Consider the following 24,782-nt stretch of genomic DNA (forward strand, 5'->3'; position numbering starts at 1 on the left):
GCATATCTTCTGTTAAGTTTATTCCTATGTACTTTAGATTTTCTTATGCCACTGTAACCAGTATTGAAATTTTTTTCCATTTCTGGTTTTGTCTATATATAGAAATATGATTGATTTTTTTAGTCCTGTAGCCTTGCTGAGTAATTTATTCTGATAGTTTTCTTACAGGTTCTATGCGATTTTCTTCATAGATGATCTGTTGTCTATAAGTTAGTGACAGCTTAAACTCTTCCTTTCTGGTCTGGATACAATTTACTTGTCTTTCTTGTCCTATTGTGCTGGCTAGAAATTCTAGGACCACGTTGAAGATGTTCTGAGAGTAGACATCTCGCTTTTTGTTCCTGATGATCCAGTGTATCTTGAACTTTTTAATGCTAGTGTCATATTTTTAATGGTGGTCCATAGGTTTGCCACCAATGCCCCACTATCATTTTTTAATATGATCAAACACTACTTTCCTAATATAAATTAACTACAGAACAGGGTATTTCTAAGTTGTTCCATTTATGCCACTGACTATAGAAACTATTTAATTTTAAATTTACCACTTAAAATAAAAGAGCGTTGGTCTGTATATTAGTATGTTTTACACCTTAACCTAATAATAAGTCAATGTGGGGGTGTCTATAAAAATCAATGGTCTCTTTAATATTATGGGGGGGGGAAACCGGCTGAATAATTGTGACATGACTGGTTCAGGTGAAGCTTACAAATGGCATAGACAGACCTCGTGGGGAGAAATCTCCGTGATTGTTTTGTGTTAAGTGGATTGCTTGTGTTTTCTGTTTGTAGGTTAATAGTCCCAGGATGGACCTGACTCTCGCTGAACTCCAGGAAATGGCCTCTCGCCAGCAGCAGCAGATAGAGGCCCAGCAGCAGATGCTGGCCACTAAGGTAGCGTCCGGTTTGAAAGGCCTCAGGGGCCGCTCCTGCTGGTGCACCTGCAAAGCTGCTTCCGCTCTACCCTCATTATTAAGCCAGTTACAGACAGGAGCGTGTACTCTCAGCCCCAAAGTCACCCGCTGGGCGGTGCTATCTCCTCTTTACTCCAGTGCCGTCCATGGAGTTCTCCCCCGGCTTTCTCTGCACGCAGACACCGGCTTTCTCACAATCATGCGTCTCATTGCTTCTCAGACTTCAGTAGGCGTATGAATTTATGCATATTGTGTGCGTATGAATGACCTTGGCGTCTCGTGGAAAATGCAGGCCCCGGTTCAGTAGGTCTGGGGTGGGGCCTGAAATTCTGAGTTGCTAACAAGCTCCTGGGTGATGCCGCGAGGGTATCGTTCCTTGAGTGGCAGAGACATAAATTCAAATAAGAAGGTTAACAGAAGAAATCTCTAGCCTTAGGGTCTTACTTTGAAATGATTTCTGTGTTAGTTATATGCATTAGGCACATTAATCTGGGAAGTGTACTCTTTATTATAAATTGTGTAGATCTCTCAGTTTTACGTAAAATGTTTAACATAATAGAAGAAAATTTTAAGCTGTACAATGCAGTTTCCTAAAGGTGGTAAGAAGTGCTTTGGCCCTAAGTGTGTTTACTGAGTGTCTTTTGACTATGTAAGGTGCAAAGAGGTTTACATTTCACATTTTATTTAACCCTCACGTGGCTCTGTGAGGTGGTTACTATTGGTCGTCCATTTTATAGATGAAGAAACAGACTTGCGTACTTGGTGAGCTTATGCAAGTTGCCCACAGTCTCATAGCTAAAAAGGGCCCGATCGTGGCTTTCATCTCTAGGAACAGCGCTTGAAGTTTCTGAAACAGCAGGATCAGCGGCAACAGCAGCAGGCTGCCGAGCAGCAGAAGCTGAAGAGGCTAAAAGAAATCGCCGAGAATCAGGAAGCGAAGCTGAAAAAAGTGAGAGCGCTTAAAGGCCACGTGGAACAGAAGAGACTAAGCAATGGGAAACTCGGTGAGTCCCACCCGCCAGTTTATTTCGGTTCTAAAGGCCACACGGGACACTGTGTGGGTGTTAAAGAAACACCTGTGTAGGACGTTTATATAGATTTGTAGTAAGAGGAGTGAGATGAGACTTTGTATGTGGGTAACTTTAAGAGAATTTTTTGAGAGTAAAACTCACTGTAGTGTTGATGCCGCTGGCTCCCCTGAGTGAATCCAGCTGTTGAACGTGTAGACAGGCTTCTAAAGTTACCTTCGGAAAATGTAGTAGTAATTTGTTTTCTATTTTCTGACTGAAAATTAGGTGAAGGCAAGGATTTTTAGTCATCTCCTAGCTCCATCTATTATAAGACCATTTAAGTTAAAATGTTAGTGATTTAACAGCTCCACCTACCATTATAAAACAGATTAAAAAGTCTCAAGAAATGGATGGAGTTTAATGTTTAATTGTATTCATCATACAAATTGTGCTAAACGTTCATTCAGAATGAGGCACAGATATTTCGAGATGTCTCTGTTGGTTTCAGTTGCTCATAAAATAAATAGGTTGGCTCTAGGACGTTTCTGGAAAATTCCTCTGCTTTTCGTTAGAAAGTTCATTGTGAAGTCTGGTCGCCTGGGAAGTGGTCCATTCTTATTTTTTTTTTCATTCCAGTGGAGGAGATTGAACAGATGAATAGTTTGTTCCAGCAGAAGCAGAGGGAGCTCGTCCTGGCCGTGTCAAAAGTAGAGGAGCTTACAAGGCAGCTCGAGATGCTCAAGAACGGCAGGATCGACGGCCACCATGACAACCAGTCCGCGGTGGCCGAGCTCGATCGTCTGTACAAGGAGCTGCAGGTACCCCAGGGGCTGCTGTGAGGCTCAGTGAAACCCCCTCCCCAGGCACACGGAGTTGTCCTTAGAAGTGGCAGGAAGTGCTGGATTTCCCTGTCTTTTCCTTAAAGGGGTTGGAGGGGAGGCAGACCTAAGCTTCCAAGAACCCAGGATAAAATTTACAGTCCCTCACACCGGAAATCTGAGGCAGTCCTCAGAACCACAGCCAGAGGCCTCTCACTGCACTTTCAACCTCGAGATGAGCCCTGGCCTGTGTGGCTCAGTTGGGTGTCGTCTTGTGCCCTGAAAGGTTGCTGGTTTGATTCCCGGTCAGTTTCGGGTTTGATCCCCGGTCGAGGTGCGTGCAGGAAGCAACCGGTCGATGTTTCTCCCTCTCCCTCTCCCAAATCAATAAAAACATATTTAAAAATAAGAAACAAAAAACCGAAACAGCCACCCTGAGGTTCGGAGAAGGGTGGGGGGCGGAGGGGCCGTACGCGTTTGGAAGGTGCACGGTGGCGAGCCCTGCGACTCCACGGAGCGCGCCTGGGTGTCCCCCCTTCTGTTCAGTTAAGGAACAAGCTGAACCAGGAGCAGAACGCCAAGCTGCAGCAGCAGAGGGAGTGTCTGAACAAGCGCAATTCGGAGGTGGCGGTGATGGACAAGCGTGTGAGCGAGCTGAGGGACCGGCTGTGGAAGAAGAAAGCGGCTCTGCAGCAGAAGGAGAACGTCCCGGTGAGTGGGCTGCCCGGCGGCGGGAGGGGCTGCCCCGGCCCCGTGAGGGCCGTTCCCACAGTGGCATCTTTGTGGGCAGTACACACTGTGCCCTCTGGGGAGAGACGGTGCCAGGGCAGCTCAGCGACAGCCCACTCTTCTTGTGCGTGCTGATCAAGCAGCCGCGTAGCTCCGGTTTTCTTGTAACACAGGACGGGGGAAAGTTCTGCGGGCGGTGTTTTTGTTTGGGATGTTTCTAGTAGACTCTTCGGCTAGAGCTGGCTTTTTTTTTTTTTTTTTGAAACGTTATGAAAATCTCACGGCCTTTTCTGAGCTTGATCCAGTCTGACTTGGGATCCTGAAGGACCTCTGCTTTCTCCTAAGGTGTCACCCGATGGGAACCTGCCCCCGCAAGGGGTGTCAGCACCGAGCCGTGTGGCTGCCGTGGGTCCCTACATCCAGTCGTCCACCATGCCCCGGATGCCGTCCCGGCCGGAGCTGCTGGTGAAGCCGGCTCTGCCCGACGGGCCCTTGGCCATGCAGCCTGTGGAGGGGCCCATGAAAGTCCACACGCTGCCCAACATGAGATCCGGGGCCTCGGCTCAGGCTAAAGGTAAAACCAGTCACGTTCGGGTCCTTCCACAGGCGGCTCCGCCCGCCCTCACTGCGGTGTGTCCCCAAGTATGAGCTTTCCGATGTCTTCCCCATCCCTGTTTGTGTTTAAATTCTAAGAACCTCTTTGATTCTTTGCTGGGGCAGGAAGTTTCTTAACCCTAAGTAATGATTCCGTTCCATTCAGGAACTGAAACAGGCTGTACTATTTTTGCAAATCTGAAAATTGTTGTGAATTCTTCCTCGTGGGTAAGGAAATTGTGGTCGGTGTCAGTAGCTGAGAGCTTTTCTTTCTGTGTGCGGTCGGGGTGGGGTCCCTGCCGAGCGCAAGGTGGCAAGCCCACCGTTGATAAACGGTGCTTACATCAGATGTGCTTACGCTTGAGCACGTGCCTGCCGATGATTTCTAGAGTGAAGGAAAACGTGTTAGGAGGTGAGGTGAGACTCGCGGAGGCTCCTGCGTTACTGAGCTTCGCATTCTGGGCAGGCCTTAGATGCAGGGGGACGTGCAAGCCGGAGTTTTGTAACAGGAGGGAAAGGAAGGGAGGGCTATGGGAAAAGCGGGGTAAAAACATTTTTCCAACCCTTGGAAGAAACCAGTAACAGCCGGCATGGCCTCTTTTCCTAACCGCGCTCGGGCACAGGTTTGCTAACTTTGCAACTATTATTTTGCCATAGTTGCCACTGCGAAGCGATGGTACCTGGTGGGTTTTATTGTAGAGGTGCTTTCGTTTTGTTTCTATAAGGAAAAATAGAAAGTTTCAAACTTAAATGTCAGTGTAGCAAAAACCTGACTCCACTGGGTTGGGGAAGACTGGTCGACGTCATGGGTCAGAATCTGCGTCTTTGCCTTTCTGTAGTGCGTGGGCACTTGTGGTGTCGTTAGGTAAGATTCACCTAGGGCCCCCGTCTGCTAAATTAGGGACCGTTTCCTGGGTGTGACGGTGACGTTTTCTTACCCAGCCAAGAGTAATGTGTCCTTGTTGGCAGACTTTCTGTTTCCCACGATTAATTTTAAGTTGTTTGAGAAAGGGGGGGGAAAAAATCTTCAATTAGAAATAACACAATCTATTATTTTCTAAATAAGTTGATTTGGGATGGTTGAATCTGAAATTTAAAGCTGTTTTTAAGAGGTTCCACTTGTTAGGCAGCAAAACAAATCATTAAAAATCTCTTCAGGATGCCGGGTTATTTGTGGTCCCTCTTCTCTATTCTAGGCTCAAAAATCCATTCACTCGGCCCTGACTGGAGTCCAAATGCAGACCTTTTCCCGAGCCAAGCCTCTGCTTCTGTCCCGAAAAGCTCCGGGAACTCTCCAGACCCAGGTGAGGCCCCTGGGCGCGGCTCCCGAACTTCCTCCGTGGGCCGTGTAAAAGGGGCCTCGTGCTCTTTTCTAGATCGTCTGTTTTCTAGGGTGTTAAAAACCAGGGACGGTATTTCCAGAGCGCCTTCACTTAGCCGGGGAAGTGGGCAGCACCAGCATTGTCGTGCTTGGGCTCCTCCTCAATCATCTTCGTTTAAAAACCCGGAATCACTTCGTGGGTACAGGGTTTCAGAGAGATTGAGAGAGAAACTTCTGCACGAGAGTTTATCATACACAGTTTGAATATCAATGTGATTTTTTTTTTTTTCTTCTTCCGTCTTCTCCAGCCGATGATGGGGACGTCCCGCTGAGGGACAGAGAGAAGAAAGTGCGGCCCTTTTCCATGTTCGACACCGTGGACCAGTCCGCTGCCCCGCCCTCCTTTGGGGCCCTGAGGAAAAACCAGAGCAGTGAAGATATCCTGCGGGATGCTCAGGTGCTTGAGAATACCCCGGGTTTAAAATTCAGCGGCAATTCTAAGTGTATTGAGGGAGAGCAGGGGAAAAAGCCAGATACGTCTGGAAGGTTAGGAAGTGTTACACATCCTGCTGTTACCAGTTCTGTCTCTTCTGGGTGTCGCACCGTAGTGGGGAATGGCTGACGTGCTTGCACCCAGGTCGTATTTCTTGTCATTCTCTAAAACATACGAGAGCGTTGAAGGGCTTCGAATGTGTGCGGCTCCGTTACCTCCTTTCCTCAACTTTTGGAGCTGAGTTGATGTCAGATGATTTGATGGTGGTTCGTCTGTTAGGATCCCAGCCTCAGACAAGCCGGCTGTGGCCGCGTGCTCCCAGTTTGGCATTTTCGAACCACAGGGGCCGAGATGGCATGAGGTTCCAGTGAACCGGGTGGTTTTCTGTATCGATGTCGTCTGAATACAAAAAGGTAGTTAGAAGGTTCCAGGGGGCGCTGAGGACAGGAAATGGTAACAAAGAAGAGGTCGTTCAGGGTGAGAATCGTACCGTGTCACTGAAGTCCCCTATGAAATGTGATTCGTTTCACAGATTTAAAGCTCAAATTTGAACGATTCAGACATGCAGCACTAGTATTTCTAGTGTTCACTTACATTTGTGGAGTCCGGTTTTGTAGGACGTCCTGTGTCCCCAGTTCTGCAGTATTTTTACTGGCTCCGTGTGTGTTTGTCTTACAGGCTGCAAATAAAAATGTGAAAGTACCACCTCCCGTCCCATCAAAACCCAAGCAGATTAATTTGCCTTACTTTGGACAGACGAACCAGTCCCCGTCAGACGTTAAGCCCGATGGAAATCCTCAGCAGCTGTCCACGGCCATCGCGTCCGTGGGGAACAAACCCAAAGCCTCGGGGCAGCAGCCGAGGGTCCTGCTGGCCCCCGGCGCTCCCCCGGGCGGCCAGGACCAAGCCGGCCTCCCGGGCTCTAAGCAGGAAAGCCCGCCTGCCGCCGCCGTCCGGCCCTTCACTCCGCAGCCGTCCAAAGACGCCGCCCTGCCCCCCTTCAGGAAGCCCCAGACGGTGGCAGCCAGCTCCATCTACTCCATGTACACGCAGCTCCAGGCCCCCGGGAAGAACTTCCAGCAGGCCGTGCAGAGCGCCCTGACCAAGACGCAGCCCCGAGGGCTGCACTTCTCCAGCGGTAAGCTTCCCGCCTTATTTTCGCCTGGGAGACTGGTGTGAGTCCCGCACCGGAGCTGTCACCCGTCGGTAAAGGACGTGACCAGGTGTTTCCTTGGTGCGAGGACTGCTGCCCCTATGGAGGTGTTTTTTTAAGAAACAACCCTCCCTGTTGTAGTTTAAGTTGTTCTGATGAGCACACTAGCCACTAGGTAACTATAAAAACACAAAGAGATAACTAGGTTAAACGTACACAACCTGGTCATTTGTTCTTTCTAAGAGTCGTTATAGGGCTAGGATAAAGTTCACCAGCTTCCAGTTGAAAGAAAATGGCTTTCTAGTCATGAAGCGAGCGTGCAATTGTGGCCTAAAATGTCACAATCAGACAGCAAAGAATGAACATAAATGCATATCTTATTCTTTTCATGGGTCTCGGTAAAAACTGACTGCTAATGTAATTTGGGAAGTAGATAATACTGATATACTCAGAACGGTAAGGGGAATAGTTTTGGTAAATGTAAGTGTTTTTAATAATTTTGTAAATCAAATTTGATTTCTCATATGGATTTACTTTGGAAGATTCTGAAAGATGGGACAGTGTGTGTTCAGTTTTAATCTGGGTGCACGAAAGGGTTACCAATTTCCAGTGATTCTCAGTTTTTTTGCATTTTGCCGTTTTAAATTTGGATGCCACAGCCAGTGGTTTCTTATAATTGGCAGCATTTTCTTTCTTATTAGTACATAAAAGAATGGCACGTGCTACAATCGGCTATAGTAAGTCTATTAGGCAAAGCAGGAAGCTTTGCTTTGTCGTTTTAAAAAATGAGTTGTAGCGAAGGATATTGTGTAGTAACTCTGAAATTAAGAGCAGCTTTAATTATTGTTAGCCGTGCCTGTCACGTGCCTGTTTTGTTTAGTTAACGTTAATCAGAGCTTTTTTCCATTTCCGATTAGTCTATGGCAAGCCTGTGATTGCTGCCCAGAATCAGCAGCAGCCCCCGGACAACATTTACTCCAGCACCCAGGGCAAGCCCGGCGGCCCGGAGCCCGAAACAGAGCCGGCCTCTTCAGTGCAGGAGAGCCACGAAAACGAAAGGATCCCTCGACCCCTCAGCCCCACCAAATTGCTGCCTTTCTTGTCGCATCCCTACCGAAACCAGAGCGACGCCGACTTGGAAGCCCTGCGGAAGAAACTGTCCAACGCGCCAAGGCCGCTGAAGAAGCGGAGCTCCATCACTGAGCCCGAGGGCCCCAATGGGCCGAACATTCAGAAGCTGCTGTACCAGAGGACCACCATAGCTGCCATGGAGACCATCTCGGTGCCATCCTACCCGCCCAAGCCCACCCCGGTGACCGCCGGCTCCGAGAGCCCCGTGGACATCCAGAACCCCTATTTACACGGGGAGCCCGAGAAGGAGGTGGCATCTCTGGTTCCCGAGCCAGTGTCCCCCGAGGAAGCTGGGAACGCCAGCCCAGAGAACAGCGACGTGCCGGCTCCTTCCCCGGGCCTTGATTATATGCCGGAGGGAGTCCCAGACGCCAGCCCGAATTTCCAGAATAATGTGGAAGAACCAAACGCAGAGGCTCCCCATCTGCTCGAAGTGTACCTGGAGGAGTATCCCCCTTACCCTCCACCGCCGTACCCATCGGGGGAGCCAGAGGCGCCGGGGGAAGACTCGGGGAGCATGCGTCCGCCTGAGATCACCGGGCAGGTGTCGCTGCCTCCGGTAAGTAACGTGGTGTCTCGTGATGGCTTCGGGAGCCTCGTCGCTCCTAGGCGGCGATCGTCGAAACTCAGTGAGGCACCTGCAAGTAACGGACAGCCATTCGCAAGGAAGGTTTGTGTTTAAATTGCCTATTGTAGTACACGTGCCCTGCAGATTGCCTCTTTATTTTATAATTCCTTCGGCACACAGTGGATCTTAGAAATGTCAAAAATGAATATGCTCAGTATGAAGTACATTTTTGTTTTATCAGACAAACCCCCTCCCCTTTTCGTGAAGGAAACAGAGTCTTGTTCTTTCTTATTTTTACTGATTTTTAGAGAGGAAGGAGGAGAAGGGGTAGGGTTAGGGTTAGCTCTTGCCCTATTTAACTGGGTGGGGTTTGCTATATTAAATAGATAATTTAAAGACCAGTCTTGGCCAGTTTTGAGCTTGACAGAAAACAAGCCTGCCTGTCACTGGACATGGTCCCCTTGGCTCAGTTCCTGCTGATGAACAAATGTATCTCACTAGGCTTGAAAAAGTTACGTTCCTTCCACTTTGTTACGTGGGTATATCCCATTAAGCTGTTGTGGTTTCTACACCTTTCTGAATAATGTTACACTTTAGTAATAAAGTGCTGAGTATGTATCTTATGCGTCTTTTACCAACTCGGCTGAGATGTCATCGCTCCTTTTTGTTGTCGGTCTGTCGCTGAGACCAGGGTCCTTATTTTTCCACCGTTTTCTTCCGCAGGGCAAGAGGACAAACTTACGTAAAACCGGTTCCGAGCGAATTGCTCACGGAATGAGGGTGAAATTCAACCCCCTCGCCTTACTCCTGGACTCATCTTTGGAGGGAGAATTTGACCTTGTGCAGAGGATTATTTATGAGGTGGGACGGAGTTCGTTTCTGAAGCACGCCCTTGTGTTATAGTTTGCTCGAAAGCTCTAATCGGGAAGCTGCAACGTAGAAACTGTAGTTTTTAAAATTTCCTTTTGGGGGAGGCGGGGTCGTGGAGAGAAACTCCCGAGTTTGCTCCCAAGCGGGCTTTGCTGTTCCAAAGGTGGGACTGTAAAAATTTCGATAACGCAGAGGTTCTGTTTTCACTGGGGTCTCCCCTAGAGCACTTCCCTTTCTCGGGGAGACCACTACCCTCCTTGAAAAACTGCTCGTGTGTGGATTCATATGCGACAGTGTTAGATTACAGATGCGGTCCCTGCTTTTCAGAAGCCTACAATTTAACATATTTTTAGTTGACCTTTTTTTTTCCTTCCGTGGAAAATGCCGCTTCCAGTTAGACACTAATTTGTGGTGGGAAGCTGGGGGAATAAATAAACAAAAACGATTATAAGGATAGAGTTTCTGGTTTCTCCTTCAATTTTTAAGAAACCTTTTTATAGCAAGTGCCTACCTAATGTGGCTATCTCCCCTGTCTTATTTCTAGCAATTGTTCTAGGTATTGTTTTCTTGGCTCCTGTAGGTTTTAATTATGATTAAAAAGAAAAAAGAAAGACCACGAGTCTATTTCTGTTCTCCTGATCCCAAAGAGCCAGTAAATAGGGACAGTTCAGGTGTCAGGAAACTCGAGCAGCTCATCGTTCCCGTTGCTGGCCTAGGTTGACGACCCGAGCCTGCCCAACGACGAAGGCATCACGGCGCTCCACAACGCTGTGTGCGCCGGCCACACGGAAATCGTGAAGTTCCTGGTGCAGTTTGGTGTGAACGTAAATGCCGCCGACAGCGATGGGTGGTGAGGTTTCCTTGCAACTCTGCTCACCCCCGAGTTGTGTCTGCTGCGCGTAGGCAGTGAGAGCGGTGCTGTCCGTCGGTCTGTAGGAGGAAGTGTGTCCTGTCTGTCCTCACACTGCCTGTTACCTCGAAGGGGGAACGTGGGCGTTTTTGAGGAATTGATATGTCCTCGTGGAACAGGCATCTCACTCCCATTCTGGGAGCAGATGGAGGTTTAAAAGTTTATTGTGTGTTTTTTGTGTGTGTGTTTTTTTTATGGATTATCAGAGAGAGGAAGGGAGAGGGGGGGAGAGAGGGAAACATCAATGATGAGAGTCACTGATCGGCTGCCTCCATATGATCCCCACTGGGGATCGAGCCCCCAACCCAGGCGTGTGCCCTGACCAGGAATCGAACCGAGATCTCCTGGATCGTAGGCTGATGCTCAACCTCTGAGCCACGCCGGCCGGGCTAAAAGCTTAGTATTTACATAATCAAAATAAGATGTCACAAAGTGGCACACCGCTGATCAGCATGTCCAGCAGGTTCGAGAAATGCTGGTTTCAGCAGGCCTCCCTTCCCCGCCATGCCCTTGCTCTCGTTTCCTGGGTTCCCCTCCCCTCCCGCTTCCCCGCCCCCGTGCAGTCCAGCGCTCCGACCGTTGTCCTTGCCACGTGGCCACATGTGACTGGTTTCAAAGAAGCCGTGAAGAGAGGGTCCCAGAGGAAAGGGCTTAGTAGGTGACAGACTCACGAGCGTCCTTTACAGATCCCTTATCCCCGCGGGCGCCCCTCCGTGGAAGGAGACATTTCAGGCCCCGCCGTGTGTCCCCCGCAGGACCCCGCTGCACTGCGCCGCCTCCTGTAACAACGTGCAGGTCTGCAAGTTCCTGGTGGAGTCGGGGGCCGCCGTGTTCGCCATGACCTACAGCGACATGCAGACGGCCGCCGACAAGTGCGAGGAGATGGAGGAGGGCTACGCGCAGTGCTCCCAGTTTCTCTACGGTGCGTCCCCGCCCGGCGCCCGCTTCTCCCGGGCGGGACTCGATAAGTATTTCCGTCATTTGGATAAACAGGGCCGCCTCGACCACGCACAGTAGTGCAGCTTTTGTGCGTACGCCCGGAGACGGCGCTTGCCGGGGACCCCTGCCGCCACCAGAGACGGTGGCGCCCCGTGTCTGATCTGGTGGCACCCGTGGCTCCTGATGACCCAGAGATCCTCTCCCGAGGCTGCCACTGAGCGGGCGATGCTGTGTCTTTGTAACTTACGTAACCGGAGTTCCCTCCTTCCCACCTCCGGTTCTAGAGCGGAGTCGGTCATTTCGACCCAGGTCTCTCAACGGGAAACTTGGAAATCTACTTGCCCCCATTTTCATTTGTTTCATTTTTGCCCAGATTGAGGGGCTGCATCGTATTAGGTGGCATCGGAATAAGTTCCTAATGGACAGTTTAGTGTCCACGTTATGTTGGAAGAACCTGACTAAAAGCAGGCAGGTATTTTCCTGGCTCTCCTGCAAACCCAAGGCGAAAATAATAGTGCACTCCGCAGTGCTCGCTCGGGGCCCTTTTTGCCTAATTCCCCCCCCCCCCCCCCCGCGTCCCTCCTGCCGCCTGCCCGCTGAGGACCTTTACTCGTTAGCAGTGCCCTGCAGGGGAGGAGGGCACCGTGGAGAAAGGGGGCACTAGGGTGACGTTAACTCTGCTGGAAAGGGGCCTTCGGAGCGTTTATCTCCCTCCCCAGCTAGTGGATTTCACTGTCTCCTAGAATTCGGACTCGTTTAATTTTAGAGCCGACTGTGTGCCAACATTTTTTATCGCGTCTAAAATACTCTGCGTTCCGGCCTATCTTACCTGGTTTTCTTCTCCGCTCCCCGTTTGGAGATCGATGGAGGCCACTTTAATAGCTACACACTTCTGCTCTTTTGCCCCCTGTCCGCCCTGAGTGTTAGGGCGAGGTCGAAGTAAGCGTGTGCCCGGAGTTCCCTGTCGCCATACTCACGAGTAGGCTGGAAGCCGACGGGCGTATCGGTCACACTTTTTTTTTTTTTTTAAATCCCTGGCCTTGCAGAGCCTTTGTGCTCGGAGTCAGACTGGTTTTGAGAGGTTGTCTGGTGTTTGTCAGCACGTGGAGCTTGTCTCCGCCTGCTCCCCCTGCCCCGCCCCGCCCGGGGGGCTGCGCGTTGGCGAATGTTGAGCGGAGGAAGCGCTCGCGGCCCAGCGCGTGCCACCGGCGCCCCTTTGGCCTGGTACAGCTGCGCCAGGCGACACATTCTGTGCCCTTTCTTGCCGTCTGATTCTAGGCGTCCAGGAGAAAATGGGCATAATGAACAAAGGCGTCATTTACGCACTCTGGGATTACGAGCCTCAGAACCACGACGAGCTGCCCCTGAGGGAAGGCGACTGCATGACAGTCGTCCGCCGGGAGGACGAGTGCGAAACCGAGTGGTGGTGGGCGCGCCTGGACGAGAGGGAGGGCTACGTGCCCCGCAACCTGCTGGGGGTAAGTCCTGCGCCCCTCGGATGTCCGGGTGGGTGTCACGGGGCCTTTGCGCAGACCCCCGCGCGTTAGGACACAGCGCGGCCGGCTGCCCTTTGCCCGCGGGGCGTGGAACTTTTAAATGCTGACCGTCTTAGGTTTAGACCCAAAGCCACATTTTCCAGTGATTCCTACGTATGACCAACAGCACGTTTCCGTGTTTGCCAGCCCCTGGCAGCCAGGGCTCCTGCCTGCGTTTACAAGTAAAGCTAAGTAACCGGCTGACATTTGAAATAAGAGTTAAACTTGTTTAAATCGGGATTTGCAGATCGGGAGCGAGCTCGAGCAGGGCGCGGAAGACAGGAGTCTTCGCTCTTTCTCTGCTGTTGGATTTTAAGTTTCATAAAACCCTCAAGGAAATGATAAGATCATATTCATCAAGAACCCACGAGAGGGGGGCTGTCAGCAGATAAAGACCCTCAGGAGGGTGCCCAGGGAGAAGGCTGGTGTGTGGGACAGAGGGAAGGGTGGGAGTGGCATCTTCCCGGGCTTTGCATGAGCCTCGCTCAGGGGTCCCCTGGGGGCACGTTGGACGTGTGAGAAAGAGGGAGAGAAATGCTGAGGTTCGTTGAGAGGCTGACATAAAAGTTGAAAGGTGCAAGTGCCTGCGGAACCTGTCCGTGGGGCAGTAAAGGCGAGTCCGGGGGCGGGAGGGGCCGATGCGACCCACAGCACCCAGCACGCGGGTCGGGAGCACCCCAGGACCAAGAGCCCTAGGACCTGGGTGACCGGGCCAGCGGGACGAAGGCGGGGAGGCTGGAGACGGTGGCCTCCTGGGACAGGGTAAGGCAGGTGCATTTCATCCGCTGTTAGGCAGACGTGGCCTGTGCCCACTTAGCTCCTACTCTGGCCTGGAGGCCGGGACCCAGGCTCTGGCTGAGCCCCCTGCTGCCCAGCTGGTCCGAGTGACTCACGTCGGGGCCTGGCTGGCTGGACGGTGACTGGCACCACCTCCTCCCGACTCTGCCTTCTCCATTGTCGCTTGTCTCCTGGGCAGCCTGAATGACTTCATCCATCCGACGGCTGCCTCCGTGACGGCAGAATTTATTATTAAACAGTGATCCTTCATGTAATCATAATGTAAATGATGGAGAGCGATGGGAGTGAAGTAAATCAGGCCACGGAGCCCTTTAAAAGGCGTTTAAGTTACCAGTTGAAGTAGAAATACAGAGGTGGGTCTCTTTCGAGCACCCTAAGATTCGCTTCTGCTAAATCTTTAGCACCAGAGAAGTGTCACGACTGTGTGTCTCGGACAGACATCAGCAGATAAGCACTCTGACTTCTACCGTTTCTTACCCGACAAAAGCTCTGCCTCGGAGAGCTGGTTGCTTATTTGGGGCTTATTTTAGTCCCTGATGAGGAGGCCCTGCGGGTAGTGACACTTGGGGGCAGGGATTCGCCCCCAGGTGTGGAAACCGTGGGTGGAGACCCAGGTCGGCCTCGTGTGTGGCTCCCAGGCTCTGACTGAAGACTTTCATTTCAGCCCAGCATTTAAATAGTCTCAGTCCTTTGGAAATCTTTCTGGATAGAAGTGGCCTCTATAGAGAGGTTTTTTTTTTCCTTTCTTTGGAATTAAAAAAACTTGCATAAATGTTGAATTTTTAGTGAGAAGCCCAGGTACGAGTTAATAAAATTGTGTTGGCTAAATATCTTTTCTCAGTGGCAAAAATAATCCTGTATATAACGCCGATCCACCAGTTTGCTTTTCAGTCCTGGCTGGAAGCCTGACGACTTTCTTTCAGTAAAGTCTTTTTTCCCTTTGTGAGAGGGGGGAAGGGAGGGGGCGGCTTTTGTTGGGTTTTCTAGTTGAATTACTAGCTTGGCTTGCTCTTGGCTTGGAGACTGGAGATCTCGTGACCTTCGCATACATGCTCCTCTCCAGCTCTTGTTATGGAAAACACAAGCCCACAAAATCCTAAAACAAAACACAGCACTTATCCTTGCTCGAATCTGTAGACTTTCAGTCTGTGGCATTTCGTCCCTGACAGCCCGGCGTCCCATGACACAGCGTCCTGTCCACCGTGAACCAAGTCGAAAGAGGCTGAATCTCTTATCGCTTCCCCTGCAGTGGAAGCTTCAGGTGCAGGTCACCGTCAGCAGCCTGATTTCTGGCCCGACTTGATTTGCAGCTCACCAAGCTGTGCAGATTGAGGTAGTTCATGCTCAGAGCACCGTGGATTTCTATCACTGCACGGTGCTCTTGTCACCGTTAAGGGACCCTGTGACTTCTGAATGTCCTTGCAGGAGAGCTGAGCTGAGCGGGAGAGTTGCTAAATGTGAATCCCTGTGTCCTCAGGTGCTTCACGTGGCAGGAGGAGTCCTTTTCTTAGCTTCGTTTCTTTCCTGTCCCATCAGCCCGGCCCCTCCCTAATATTTTTCGAGATGTTTGTACGTATGTAAATATTTTATAAACTCTCTTACAGCTGTATCCGAGGATTAAACCAAGACAAAGGAGCTTGGCCTGAAACTTGATAGAGTTGTAGTTAATGAAGAATTGATCTCTGTTATCACTAAGAAGAAGTAATACGATTGTTTTGGGCACAAACGTCACAAGACCTGTCTTAATGACAATGTGACTTGAAAGCCGCGGAGAATGTGCTCTGGAAGAAAATGAAGGATCGAAGATTCACTGTCCGTGGACGACATGCGGCACCAGGACATGGGGCTTGTAAGAAGCAAGCTGACCTCACTGTGCCGGGGGACAGGCGTTCCGGGGAGCACTCGGGGACACAGGGACAGCCTGTCTTCTGCAAGAAACAGGACCATTTGTGGGACGGCTGGGAAATCACCTTCCTGTCCCGCTTGGTTGGAGTTGTTCAGCACCTGCCCCTGTGCCTGTCCCCCCACCGGAAAGGACCAGTGCCATCACGGCGCCACCTCTGATGGTCCCCCAGCACCAGCAGCCCTCAGGGGCCCCTCACGAAGGCTCGAAGGTACCGCACCCGGGTACGTTGTCAGTGGAGAACGGTTAGTTGGTAGCCAGTGAGCAATAACTTTACGCGTTCTTGTAGCATTTTAAGAATTATGCATATATTTGAAATACCAAAACCAAGTGACACTACAGATAGTTAGGTTTAGAGTCCCGTTTTTAGGCTGAATTTGAATCTATATTTATTGCCTTTTATATCTTGGACATTAGAGACTTGTTACAGACTTACCCATATCGGTCAAGATCATAGCTGACTTTTAAAAACAATTGTAATAAAAGTAAACTTTTGGACTCTGTGCTTTTTTTCTGGTTTTAGCCTTCCACGTGGTACGTACACAGCCTTGTTCAAGGTCCACAGCCGTTGAGATCTCCTACCCAGCCAAAAAATAGGATTTCCTTACCGGCCGTGTGATCAAATGGGAGAAGTTTTGCAATCCATGAGTTTTGTGATGGTCTTTGATATAGAATTAAGGTTTTTTTGTTGTGTTTTTTTAAAAAGATCTTCGAGACCGTGGTGATCGAATACACTGTTTTTTGTCTCCATATTGTCTCATGTTTTTGCACAGTTATAGACATTGATTTATGGGACAGAAACTTAACACAAAGTGTCCACATCGTTTTACTACGTTACCAAGCTCGTGGATTGTTTCGGAACCCATTTTGTTCAGTGGAAGTATTTTATTTAATAGAAGATACAAATAAAAAAACACACCAATGGTCACTTTTCTCTATACATTTTTATGAGTAGCTAAACTAGCAAGAAAGGAAGATGAATGGAGAAATTGTGACAACATGAACTAATGTATGTCAGAAAACATGTATGGTAGAGAGAATTCTAAAGACCCCCCAACACACACATATCCCTGTCCCCTGGTGCTATAGACTGAATGTGTGTGTCCCCCCTAAAATGCATGCTGAAGCCCTAGCCCCCAGTGTACAGGTGTTTGGAGGTGGGGACTTTGGGGGATAGGTTTACATGAGGTTGTGCGGGTGGCACCCGTGATGGGATCAATGTCTGTGTGGGAGGCAGTGGCAGGGCTGCCCCCCCCCCCCCACGTGAGGATACAAGAAGGTTGCCACCTGCAAGCGAGGAAGCGAGTCCTCACCAGACGCCGAAACTGCTGGCACCTGGATCTTGGACTTCCAGCCTCCAGAACCGTGAGTTAACGTAACGGGTGTTTTCTGCGTCCGTGCTAATATGTTACCACAGTGACGGGACTAATACCGCGTGGAGTCTAGTCCTGGGCTGGTGCACTCACTGATCCATCATGGGCCCTTGCCCAGTTCACGCGATCCCGCTGCGCTTGTCTTTCTTGCCGGGAGTGGGCTTTACCGCCATCGCCTCCGCATACGTCGCCCCGTTGGGGACACCACTGAGTTCTGTATGCGCAGGTGTGTGAAAATTAGGAAAACACCATCATCTCACATTCGTTTTTTAGCCTAAAAGTTGGAATGTTTGTTTTCGGTCTCCTTTTTTGGTTTTAAACTTGTTTATTATCAGAATAGCTTTATTTCAAAGCTCCTTGTAGAAATATTTTAGAGGAGGTTTGGTGGTGGAGGGTAGACCAGTATTAACGTTCGGGTATATTTCTTTGTTGTAGTCTTGCCTGATTTTTTTTCAGCCACTCGTCGCCATCCTCAACTCCCTGGTCCCCTGGCCACACTTCCCTTGCCCACCTTCAATCCCTAGTCACTCCCAACATCCAAGCCTGTCCTAACCCTGTGCTGCTGGATGGATGAAACCACATGGCCCCATTAATCTTCATTCCTTCATCAATACTGTTGGTCTCCTCCGGGCCCTCAAAGAACCTACTTATTTGAGTTGAATCCGGGGAACCCATCTTTCTCTCTTTTCCTGAACTAGGAGGCTGGCATTGACCTATTTTAAGTCTTATATCCTGATTTTTTATGATCCCCCAGGATCCCAGACAGCAGCCCAGTGAGCGAGGCTTTTCAGTGCGCTCACCCCCACAGTGAAGTCCAAGTGGCAAAGCAGATAAAATGCCCGGCCTCCCCCAGAGATACCAGCAGCCCCCGCAGTCAGAGCTGCGCCTGCTTGAAGGCCAATTACTGGAGCTTCCGAATTGGGTTTTTAAAAAAACGTATAGTTCCCCATGGGAATGACAGATCAGACGCCTTTTCCTCCCAATATGGGAATTAGAAGTATCTCACCGTGTTAGAGAGGAAACAGGCTACAGTGGGGGTGCCCAGCCAAGGCCCCCCCCCCCCCAGGAAGGACAGCAGGCCACGTGGGATTGCCCAGGCGACTCTTTATTTAACAGTACATTTGTCAGAAGGTAAGGCAACAAGGCAATGTTTTTATAATGTTAGCACAGTCCCAGGTAAAAGCCAAGAAACAAGCTTGTGTCGTCTGCAGACGCCCCTGCGCCGCCCCCCAGCTCCATGCATGAACGCTGTAGGCGGCCACGTGCGGGAGGGTCGAGCAGGTGGCAGGTGGCGTGTTCCACCTTCGCCACAGCTGGTTTGCAAACCGGACGCCTGGCTCCCGCTGACCACGAGTACGCTCCCTTCGTTATTTATAACACTCCAGGCCTTGAATTTCAGATTTGCTGTTCACCAGTTTTCTATAAACCTGTCTTTGCTTTAACCCGGGTGGCCCCGGGTGACAGAGGTGGGCTTTCTCACCTGGCTTCTTCTGGTGCCTTGACAAGATTACTTTGTGACCACTGTATTTTTTATTTTACTCAAGGGAAATGGGGAGCCCTGAGAGCTGCATTTTTCAACCTGAAGTTGCTTTTAATGTTCCCAGCAAGGACCTCGTGTCCTTTGAGATCCCCTGAATGTTTGCTCAGCTGGTCAGCACCTCCCTGCATTTTTTTTTCCTGATTTAATATTGCTCTAAATGGGACCGTGTGTAAAAGTAAAAAGTGCATCCTATTTACAGGTTTAAAGCTTTGTTCGAGCTTGTCGAGGGTTATGCAACACGCTCGTATTTAGTCTAATGATACGCGAATCTTTCCCTATCTCAGATGGTACCATTATGTGCAGCTATAATCATCGGTTTAAGTAAATGTTCCCATAATCAAGGTCCAGATAAAAGTTTCTCTGTGGAAGCTTAGTCTGTGGCTGACTTTCTTTCACGAGACGTCTTCAGGCAGATTAGTTTATAACTTCAAAGTACTGAAAAACAGAGCCACTGGGAGGAAGGAAAAAAAAACTTTAGTGACTGTTTTTAAAATTAAAGGCTATTTAAGTACCTGCAGATTATTCTGAAAGACTGTTGTAGGAGAAAAGCTGAGCAAGGGTAAAGAAAACAGTGCGCTCACTCACATTTTTTCTATTTGATTTCTAGAGTCTGGTTTTTTTATAGGTTAGTAAAAAGCTGTCATTTGAGGCAGGTGGTCATGAATTGTATTACGGGGCTGATTGCGGAAAGTGCAGCTCAGACAGCATCTGGCTTACCACTTTCACTCCCTGCTTCATCACATCAGACGTTAGTTTTGGGGGCGACTATCCCTCCCACGAGTGGTTTTCAACCTTGGTTCTTTCCTGGAGTAATCTGGGAGGCTGAAGTTAGATTCAGATCGAACTGGCCAGGGACGGGCCTGGACAGCAGGACTTTGGCCAAGTCGGCCAGGTGACATCACCTGCAGCCAAGGCTGAAAATCACTGTGAACGGAGGGGGGATTTCCTCAACGTTGAGAGTGTGGGGGTCTCTCGGGACTTGTGAAAGGGGACGCTCGGAATAGGAGAGGGCGCCCTGGCCAGTGTGGCTCAGTGGTTGAGCGTTGTCCTGTGCTCCTAAAGGCTGCCGGTTTGATTCCCGGTCAGGGCACATGCCCGGGTTGCAGGCTCGATCCCCGGGGGGGGTGGGTGGGGGGGTGTTGTGTAGGAGGCAGCAGGTCAGCGTTTCTCTTCCTCTCCCTTCCTCTCTCAAAATCAATAAAAAATATTTTAAAAAAAGGAGAGCAGGGGGAGCCAGTGGGTAGATGTTTCTCCGAGGAAATGCGGAGGGTGGACTGAGGTGGCGGCCAGACCGCTGGGAGCCGGGGAGGAGTAGGATTCCCAGCAACGATGATAAAGGGGCTCGAGTTTCCAGAGCTCACCAGATGGCACGTTTGTGTCCATTGTGTTGCCTTCGCTTGAGATTTTAATCTCAGGGTAGGGCTGTCTCCTAGGCTACAGAGTTTTAAGCAAGTTCCTGTTACTTGTAACCAGCTCAGGTATATTTTCAGTTGGCTAAAGGTGCTTATAATGCATAAGAGAGTCAATAGCTATTCAGTGACTGGTTTTCTCTAAAGCAGCAAATTCAAGGGAAGGAGCTGCCTTCCTACCACCGGCTCCTCTCCGGTTCGCGCTGGAAACAGAGAGAAGACAAGGTCCTGCCTCCCAAGTGCTCAGCTCCAACAAGAGGGGCAGGGCCCGGCCGGTGTGGCTCAGCGGTTGAGCATCAATCTAGGATCCAGGAGGTCGCAGTTCGATTCCCGGTCAGGGCAGATGCCCGGGTTGCGGGCTCGATCCCCAGCAGGGGGCGCGCAGGAGGCAGCCGATCAATGACTCTCTCATCATTGATGCTTCTCTCTCTCTCTGAATTCAATAAAAACATTAAAAATAAATAAATAAACCATAGGTCTCTGTCACCCAGGTCACAGCCTTTCTTCTCTCTGTCCCCGTAGGGGCGAGGGGGGCGGGGGCTAGCTGCTGACTCACCGAGATAAGGTCGAGCTGTATGGTTCCCGTGTTCTCAGGGTCCAGCTGCTTAAATACCCCTGTGGAGGGAGGAAAGCAGGAGGATGTCACCAGCGAGCCAGCGGCAGCAGGACCACATTATCTCTTTCCCCCATCTGGGGGCTGATCCACTGAATGCCACAAGCTATCATTTTGTCCCTCCTTCCCCAAATGAAAGGATTTCCATTCTCAGCTGGACAGACACGCCCCTGGCTCCCGGGACTTCGCCCGCGTGCAAGGTGGCCGCTTTAACGCGCGGAGCTGGGTCTTCCCCAGGCGGCCACTTACTGAAGAGTGTTTCCAGCCGGACCAGGCAGCGGACGAAGTTGTCGAAGTCGATGATGAGCTCGTCGTCTGCGAAGCGAGCAACGATGACCTGGTGGAGCTGGCAGGGCAGCTTGAAACCTGGGGTTAAGTGAGCAAACACACCGATGACCGGGGGTGAGTCTGCACCCTGGAGCTCCAGTCACTGGCTACCCCCCCCCCCATGTGGCAGTTTAAATGACCGTGATAATCACTTCTGTCCCTTGGCCGCTCGCCTGTGAGGCTGGATTGCTTTTGCAAAGCCAGGGCCTTCTGTCATCCTCCCCAGACGGTTCCCTGTCACCCTGCCTGGCTCCTTACTGACCAACAGGGAAGACTTTTCCTGTCTGTTCCCATTTCCACAGTCACACTGTTCCAGGTGGTAAACCCCACTTCCTCTCCTGTGTGTTTAGCTCTGCATCATCTTGGAGACCAGAGACTCCCTGGATGTATGTGGCAGAAACTGTTCGTGGTAAACATTTCCCTCTTTTGCCAGAGTGAATAGATTTGTTCATGGGTCTTGGCTGCCGGGAATCAAGGCTGCGCTTCCCAGCATCCCTTGCAGCCCTCTGGAGCCTCGTGACTAAGCTCTGGCCGTGGCATGTGTGCGCAGCGATGTGTGTCCTTAAGGGCAAGGAGCCTGTCCCTCCCTCCTCATTTGGTCTACGCGTTGCCCTAGGTCCCATGGGTCAGGGTGACAGGAGGCGACAGAAGCAGCTGGGTCCCCAACAGCAGGAGGCGCCCTCCCAGCCTTGAACTTCTTGGGCTTGGATTAAGTGAGATGTGCCTGGCCAGGCGTGTCTCAGTGGTTGAGCATCGACCTGGGATCCAGGCGATCAGGGTTCGATTCCTGGTTAGGGCACATGCCCGGGTTGCGGGCTTGATCAATGACTCTCTCATCATTGATATTTCTATCTCTCTCTCCCTCTCCTTTCCTCTCCCTGAAATCAATAAAGATATATTAAAAAAAAATGATGTATCTTGTTTAAGCTGTTATTTGGGGTCTTTGCTACAGCACTGAATCCGGGCTAATACAGTGAACAACTTCACGTTGTTGTCCTATCTGTCCCCCAGACACAGCCGCCTCCCACTCCGCTGGCCTCCCACAAGCTTGTGTCCCTTTTATCAACATCACATTCTGCCAGGGACTCCCCTAGGGTGGAGGGGGACATCCCATCCCATTTGTGCCCAACCCGCCCTGTACCCGAAAGGGGCAGCAGGGGGCGCTGTTGAGAACGGGCTCTGCCTGCTTGACCCACCAGGCTGCGCAGGAGGAGACGTGGATTCAAGATCGCTTAGCAGGCAAAGCATCCCGGACTGCATCTTATTTTACTCGCTGGTCTTTAAAGGGGGACCGAAACGGATGGGTTTGTACTAAATGAGCACCTACTTTATGTCACAGCTTAGCCAACTCTGTATTGTTTTGCACGCATCACATGCTCTACCAGTAAGGCCAAAGAGAGCACGGCTCTGAAGTATTGATTACCTGCTGCTTCTAAGGCTTTCCGCATCTCGTAGGAGTTCATGGTCCCAGACCTGTCCACGTCGATCTCCCGGTAAATTTTCTGGAACACGCAAAACAGTTATGAGAACCTGACCGCAGGCCGGGCAGGTGCAGGCTACCTCTGTGCCGTGTGCCGAGCGGGGATGGTTTTTCCAGCTCCATGCCTCCGACTTGGCCTCAGAGGCATCCCCATGCTCCTGCCTGCAACAGCTGGTAATATTTTCCCTCGACGTGAGCTGGTTTGTAAATCTGCCCATCAAATCAGCTATAGTCAACCACTGTGGGCCTGTGTTATTAAGTATTTTTATACTCGAGCTGGTGAAACTCCAAAGTACAAGAGGCCACACAGGCTTTTGAAGGTGGCTTTCCGATGACCCCATTTCTGGCCAATGAGATGAAGGCAGGGGGCAGACCAGTGACCTTGCAAAGTCCTTTTTTTGTTCTCTTGGCACTTGTCCGGCCCTGTCTTCACTCATTCTGAGCTCCACCCCCTTGGAAAGGCTCCTCCATCCACAGGTCTCTGCACAGCGTGTTCCCGACACATGCCCTGGTCCTGCCATCAGGCCCTCCTGGGTTCTTACCTGGTATTTTTGAATTTTTGTCCAAAGAACGTAGAACTCCTTCAGGCCCAGCTTGCCGCTGCCGTCGGACTGCCTTTGGTTAAGGAAAGCTCCCCGGAGTCTGCGTCCCTGTAGGCCGTGCCAGGACCTTCTGGAAGCACAAGGCGCTCCTTGTGCAGGACCCTTCCCGAGGGTTGGTGGAAGGGCCAGAGACACAGCGGCTCCCCTTCACCCTGCTCGCTGATCGGCCTGGGGGTGCCGTGGGGGCCCCAGAACCTGCTAAAAAGGAGCTGTGGACTTCGGGAGGCTTCTGGTGGCTTGCCAATATGGGAACTATTATCGGGCGTATTTCTAAGAGGCCTTTTGTGAGGGGAGCTACACAGTGGGTGCCGTGAGCCCATTAGACAGAACCTCTTAGAAGCTGGGGCCATCCCTGGCCCGGCACTTCTCAGGAGCATTAGGAACAAGGGGGGAAACGGATGATGCGTCTGCCTTGGGGGCAGGTGGGTGGCCCGGGAAGGCGCTAGAGCCCATGGGAAGGAGAAAGTGGGCCCCGTCTCCACAAATCAAGGAGAAAATCGTGGCCAGAGAAAACACGCACATCACAAACGTCATAGTTTAGGGACTACAGCTGACCCGTCAACAACATGGATTTGAACTGTGCAGGTCCACTTATACGTGGATTTTTTCCAAAAAGTACATCCAGTATTGTAAATGGATTTTCTTATTACGATTTTCTTAACATTTTCTTTTCTCTAGCTTACTTTCGTGTAAGAATACAGTATCTAATAATCTAACATACAAAATATGTCTAAGTTAAGTTATTGTTAAGGCTTCCTGTCAACAGGAAGTAGTGAAGTTTCCGGGGGAGTCAAAATTACATGAGGATTTTCGACTATGAGGGGGGTCGGTGCCCCTAGCTGTTCAACGGTCAAGTCTATTTTCCTAGAGGAAGCAGTCGAAACACTGCTGCTCCAGGCAGAGAATGGTGGGTGTACTGTGGGAATTTCCTGCCCCAGCCCCAGGAACATGAGCTGACCTGCACTCTGAGCCTCTGGAGGTAACCGGGGTGTGGAGGTAACCAGGGTGTGTGACGTGTCGATTTCCCTCAGCTGAAGTCACACACGTTCCGTCGTGACAACAGTCCTACACCCACCCAACAGCTGGCCTTCCTGGAGGGCTTCGCGTCTGACTCTCTGCAGTGTGAAATCCCAAAGTCCCCCCACCCGTGTTCTTGGGAGCCCACGAAAGGATACGTCGAGCATGTCAACCATGATCTTGCAGGTCTCGATGCTGAAGCCATCTGACTTGATATCTTGGCCTATAAGACAAAGAGTGACAGGAAAACCTTCTAGAGCTGCACTAGCCAAGGTGGCAGGGTCCTGTATCTGCACCTTGGGATACAGTAGCCACTTAAATGATTTTAAGTAGCTATGGCTGGCTACTAACTATTCGCCTTGGGCAAGCAGGGCTTTTACAAGTGCTTTTAAAATAAGCAAAAGAAAGGGCCCTGGCCAGGCTCAGTTCGTTAGAGCACTGTCCCGACACGTTAAGGTTGTGGGTTCGATCCCTGGCCAGGGCACATACAAGACGCAACCAGTGAATGCACCAATAAGTAGAGCAACAAATTGACGTTTCTCTTTCCCTTCCTCGCTCTCTAAAATCAATAAAAAAATAAAATAAGTGAACTGAGTCCTTAAGTGCTCCCAGGTGCAAAATCACCTGTGGAAAAGGAAAGGGGGGGCACGTGAGCTCGAGGCTAGGAGCCTCCGTGTCCCCAGCCCCAGCTGAGAAACCTGAGGACCCCGAAGCCACTGGAGACACTGCCCTGCA

The 24,782-nt window shown here is 50.6% G+C and overlaps 2 protein-coding genes across 2 annotated transcripts in view; one reads left to right on the top strand and one right to left on the bottom strand.

Moving 5' to 3' along the window:
* Positions 1–16,189, top strand: part of TP53BP2 (tumor protein p53 binding protein 2) — a 39,596-nt gene extending 23,407 nt beyond the window's left edge. Inside the window, exons 5-18 of the mRNA XM_087828853.1 lie at positions 793–894; positions 1,744–1,918; positions 2,561–2,742; positions 3,289–3,453; positions 3,817–4,045; positions 5,262–5,369; positions 5,695–5,843; positions 6,558–7,017; positions 7,950–8,722; positions 9,455–9,592; positions 10,318–10,451; positions 11,267–11,433; positions 12,729–12,928; positions 15,388–16,189. Coding sequence (XP_087684979.1) covers positions 793–894; positions 1,744–1,918; positions 2,561–2,742; positions 3,289–3,453; positions 3,817–4,045; positions 5,262–5,369; positions 5,695–5,843; positions 6,558–7,017; positions 7,950–8,722; positions 9,455–9,592; positions 10,318–10,451; positions 11,267–11,433; positions 12,729–12,928; positions 15,388–15,429 — 3,024 coding nt within the window. The 3' untranslated portion in view covers positions 15,430–16,189. The remainder of the gene's footprint in view (positions 1–792; positions 895–1,743; positions 1,919–2,560; positions 2,743–3,288; positions 3,454–3,816; positions 4,046–5,261; positions 5,370–5,694; positions 5,844–6,557; positions 7,018–7,949; positions 8,723–9,454; positions 9,593–10,317; positions 10,452–11,266; positions 11,434–12,728; positions 12,929–15,387) is intronic.
* Positions 16,190–18,547: 2,358 nt separating this feature from the next.
* The window catches only part of CAPN2 (calpain 2), a 40,416-nt gene continuing 34,181 nt past the window's right edge, over positions 18,548–24,782 (bottom strand). Inside the window, exons 16-21 of the mRNA XM_087828854.1 lie at positions 24,206–24,270; positions 22,971–23,039; positions 22,372–22,450; positions 20,871–20,987; positions 20,565–20,623; positions 18,548–19,050 (exon numbers count right to left, since the gene is read on the bottom strand). Coding sequence (XP_087684980.1) covers positions 19,027–19,050; positions 20,565–20,623; positions 20,871–20,987; positions 22,372–22,450; positions 22,971–23,039; positions 24,206–24,270 — 413 coding nt within the window. The 3' untranslated portion in view covers positions 18,548–19,026. The remainder of the gene's footprint in view (positions 19,051–20,564; positions 20,624–20,870; positions 20,988–22,371; positions 22,451–22,970; positions 23,040–24,205; positions 24,271–24,782) is intronic.

Source organism: Miniopterus natalensis, chromosome 21 (genome assembly GCF_054644295.1).
Source record: "Miniopterus natalensis isolate mMinNat1 chromosome 21, mMinNat1.hap1, whole genome shotgun sequence".
Classification (NCBI taxonomy): Eukaryota; Metazoa; Chordata; class Mammalia; order Chiroptera; family Miniopteridae; genus Miniopterus; species Miniopterus natalensis.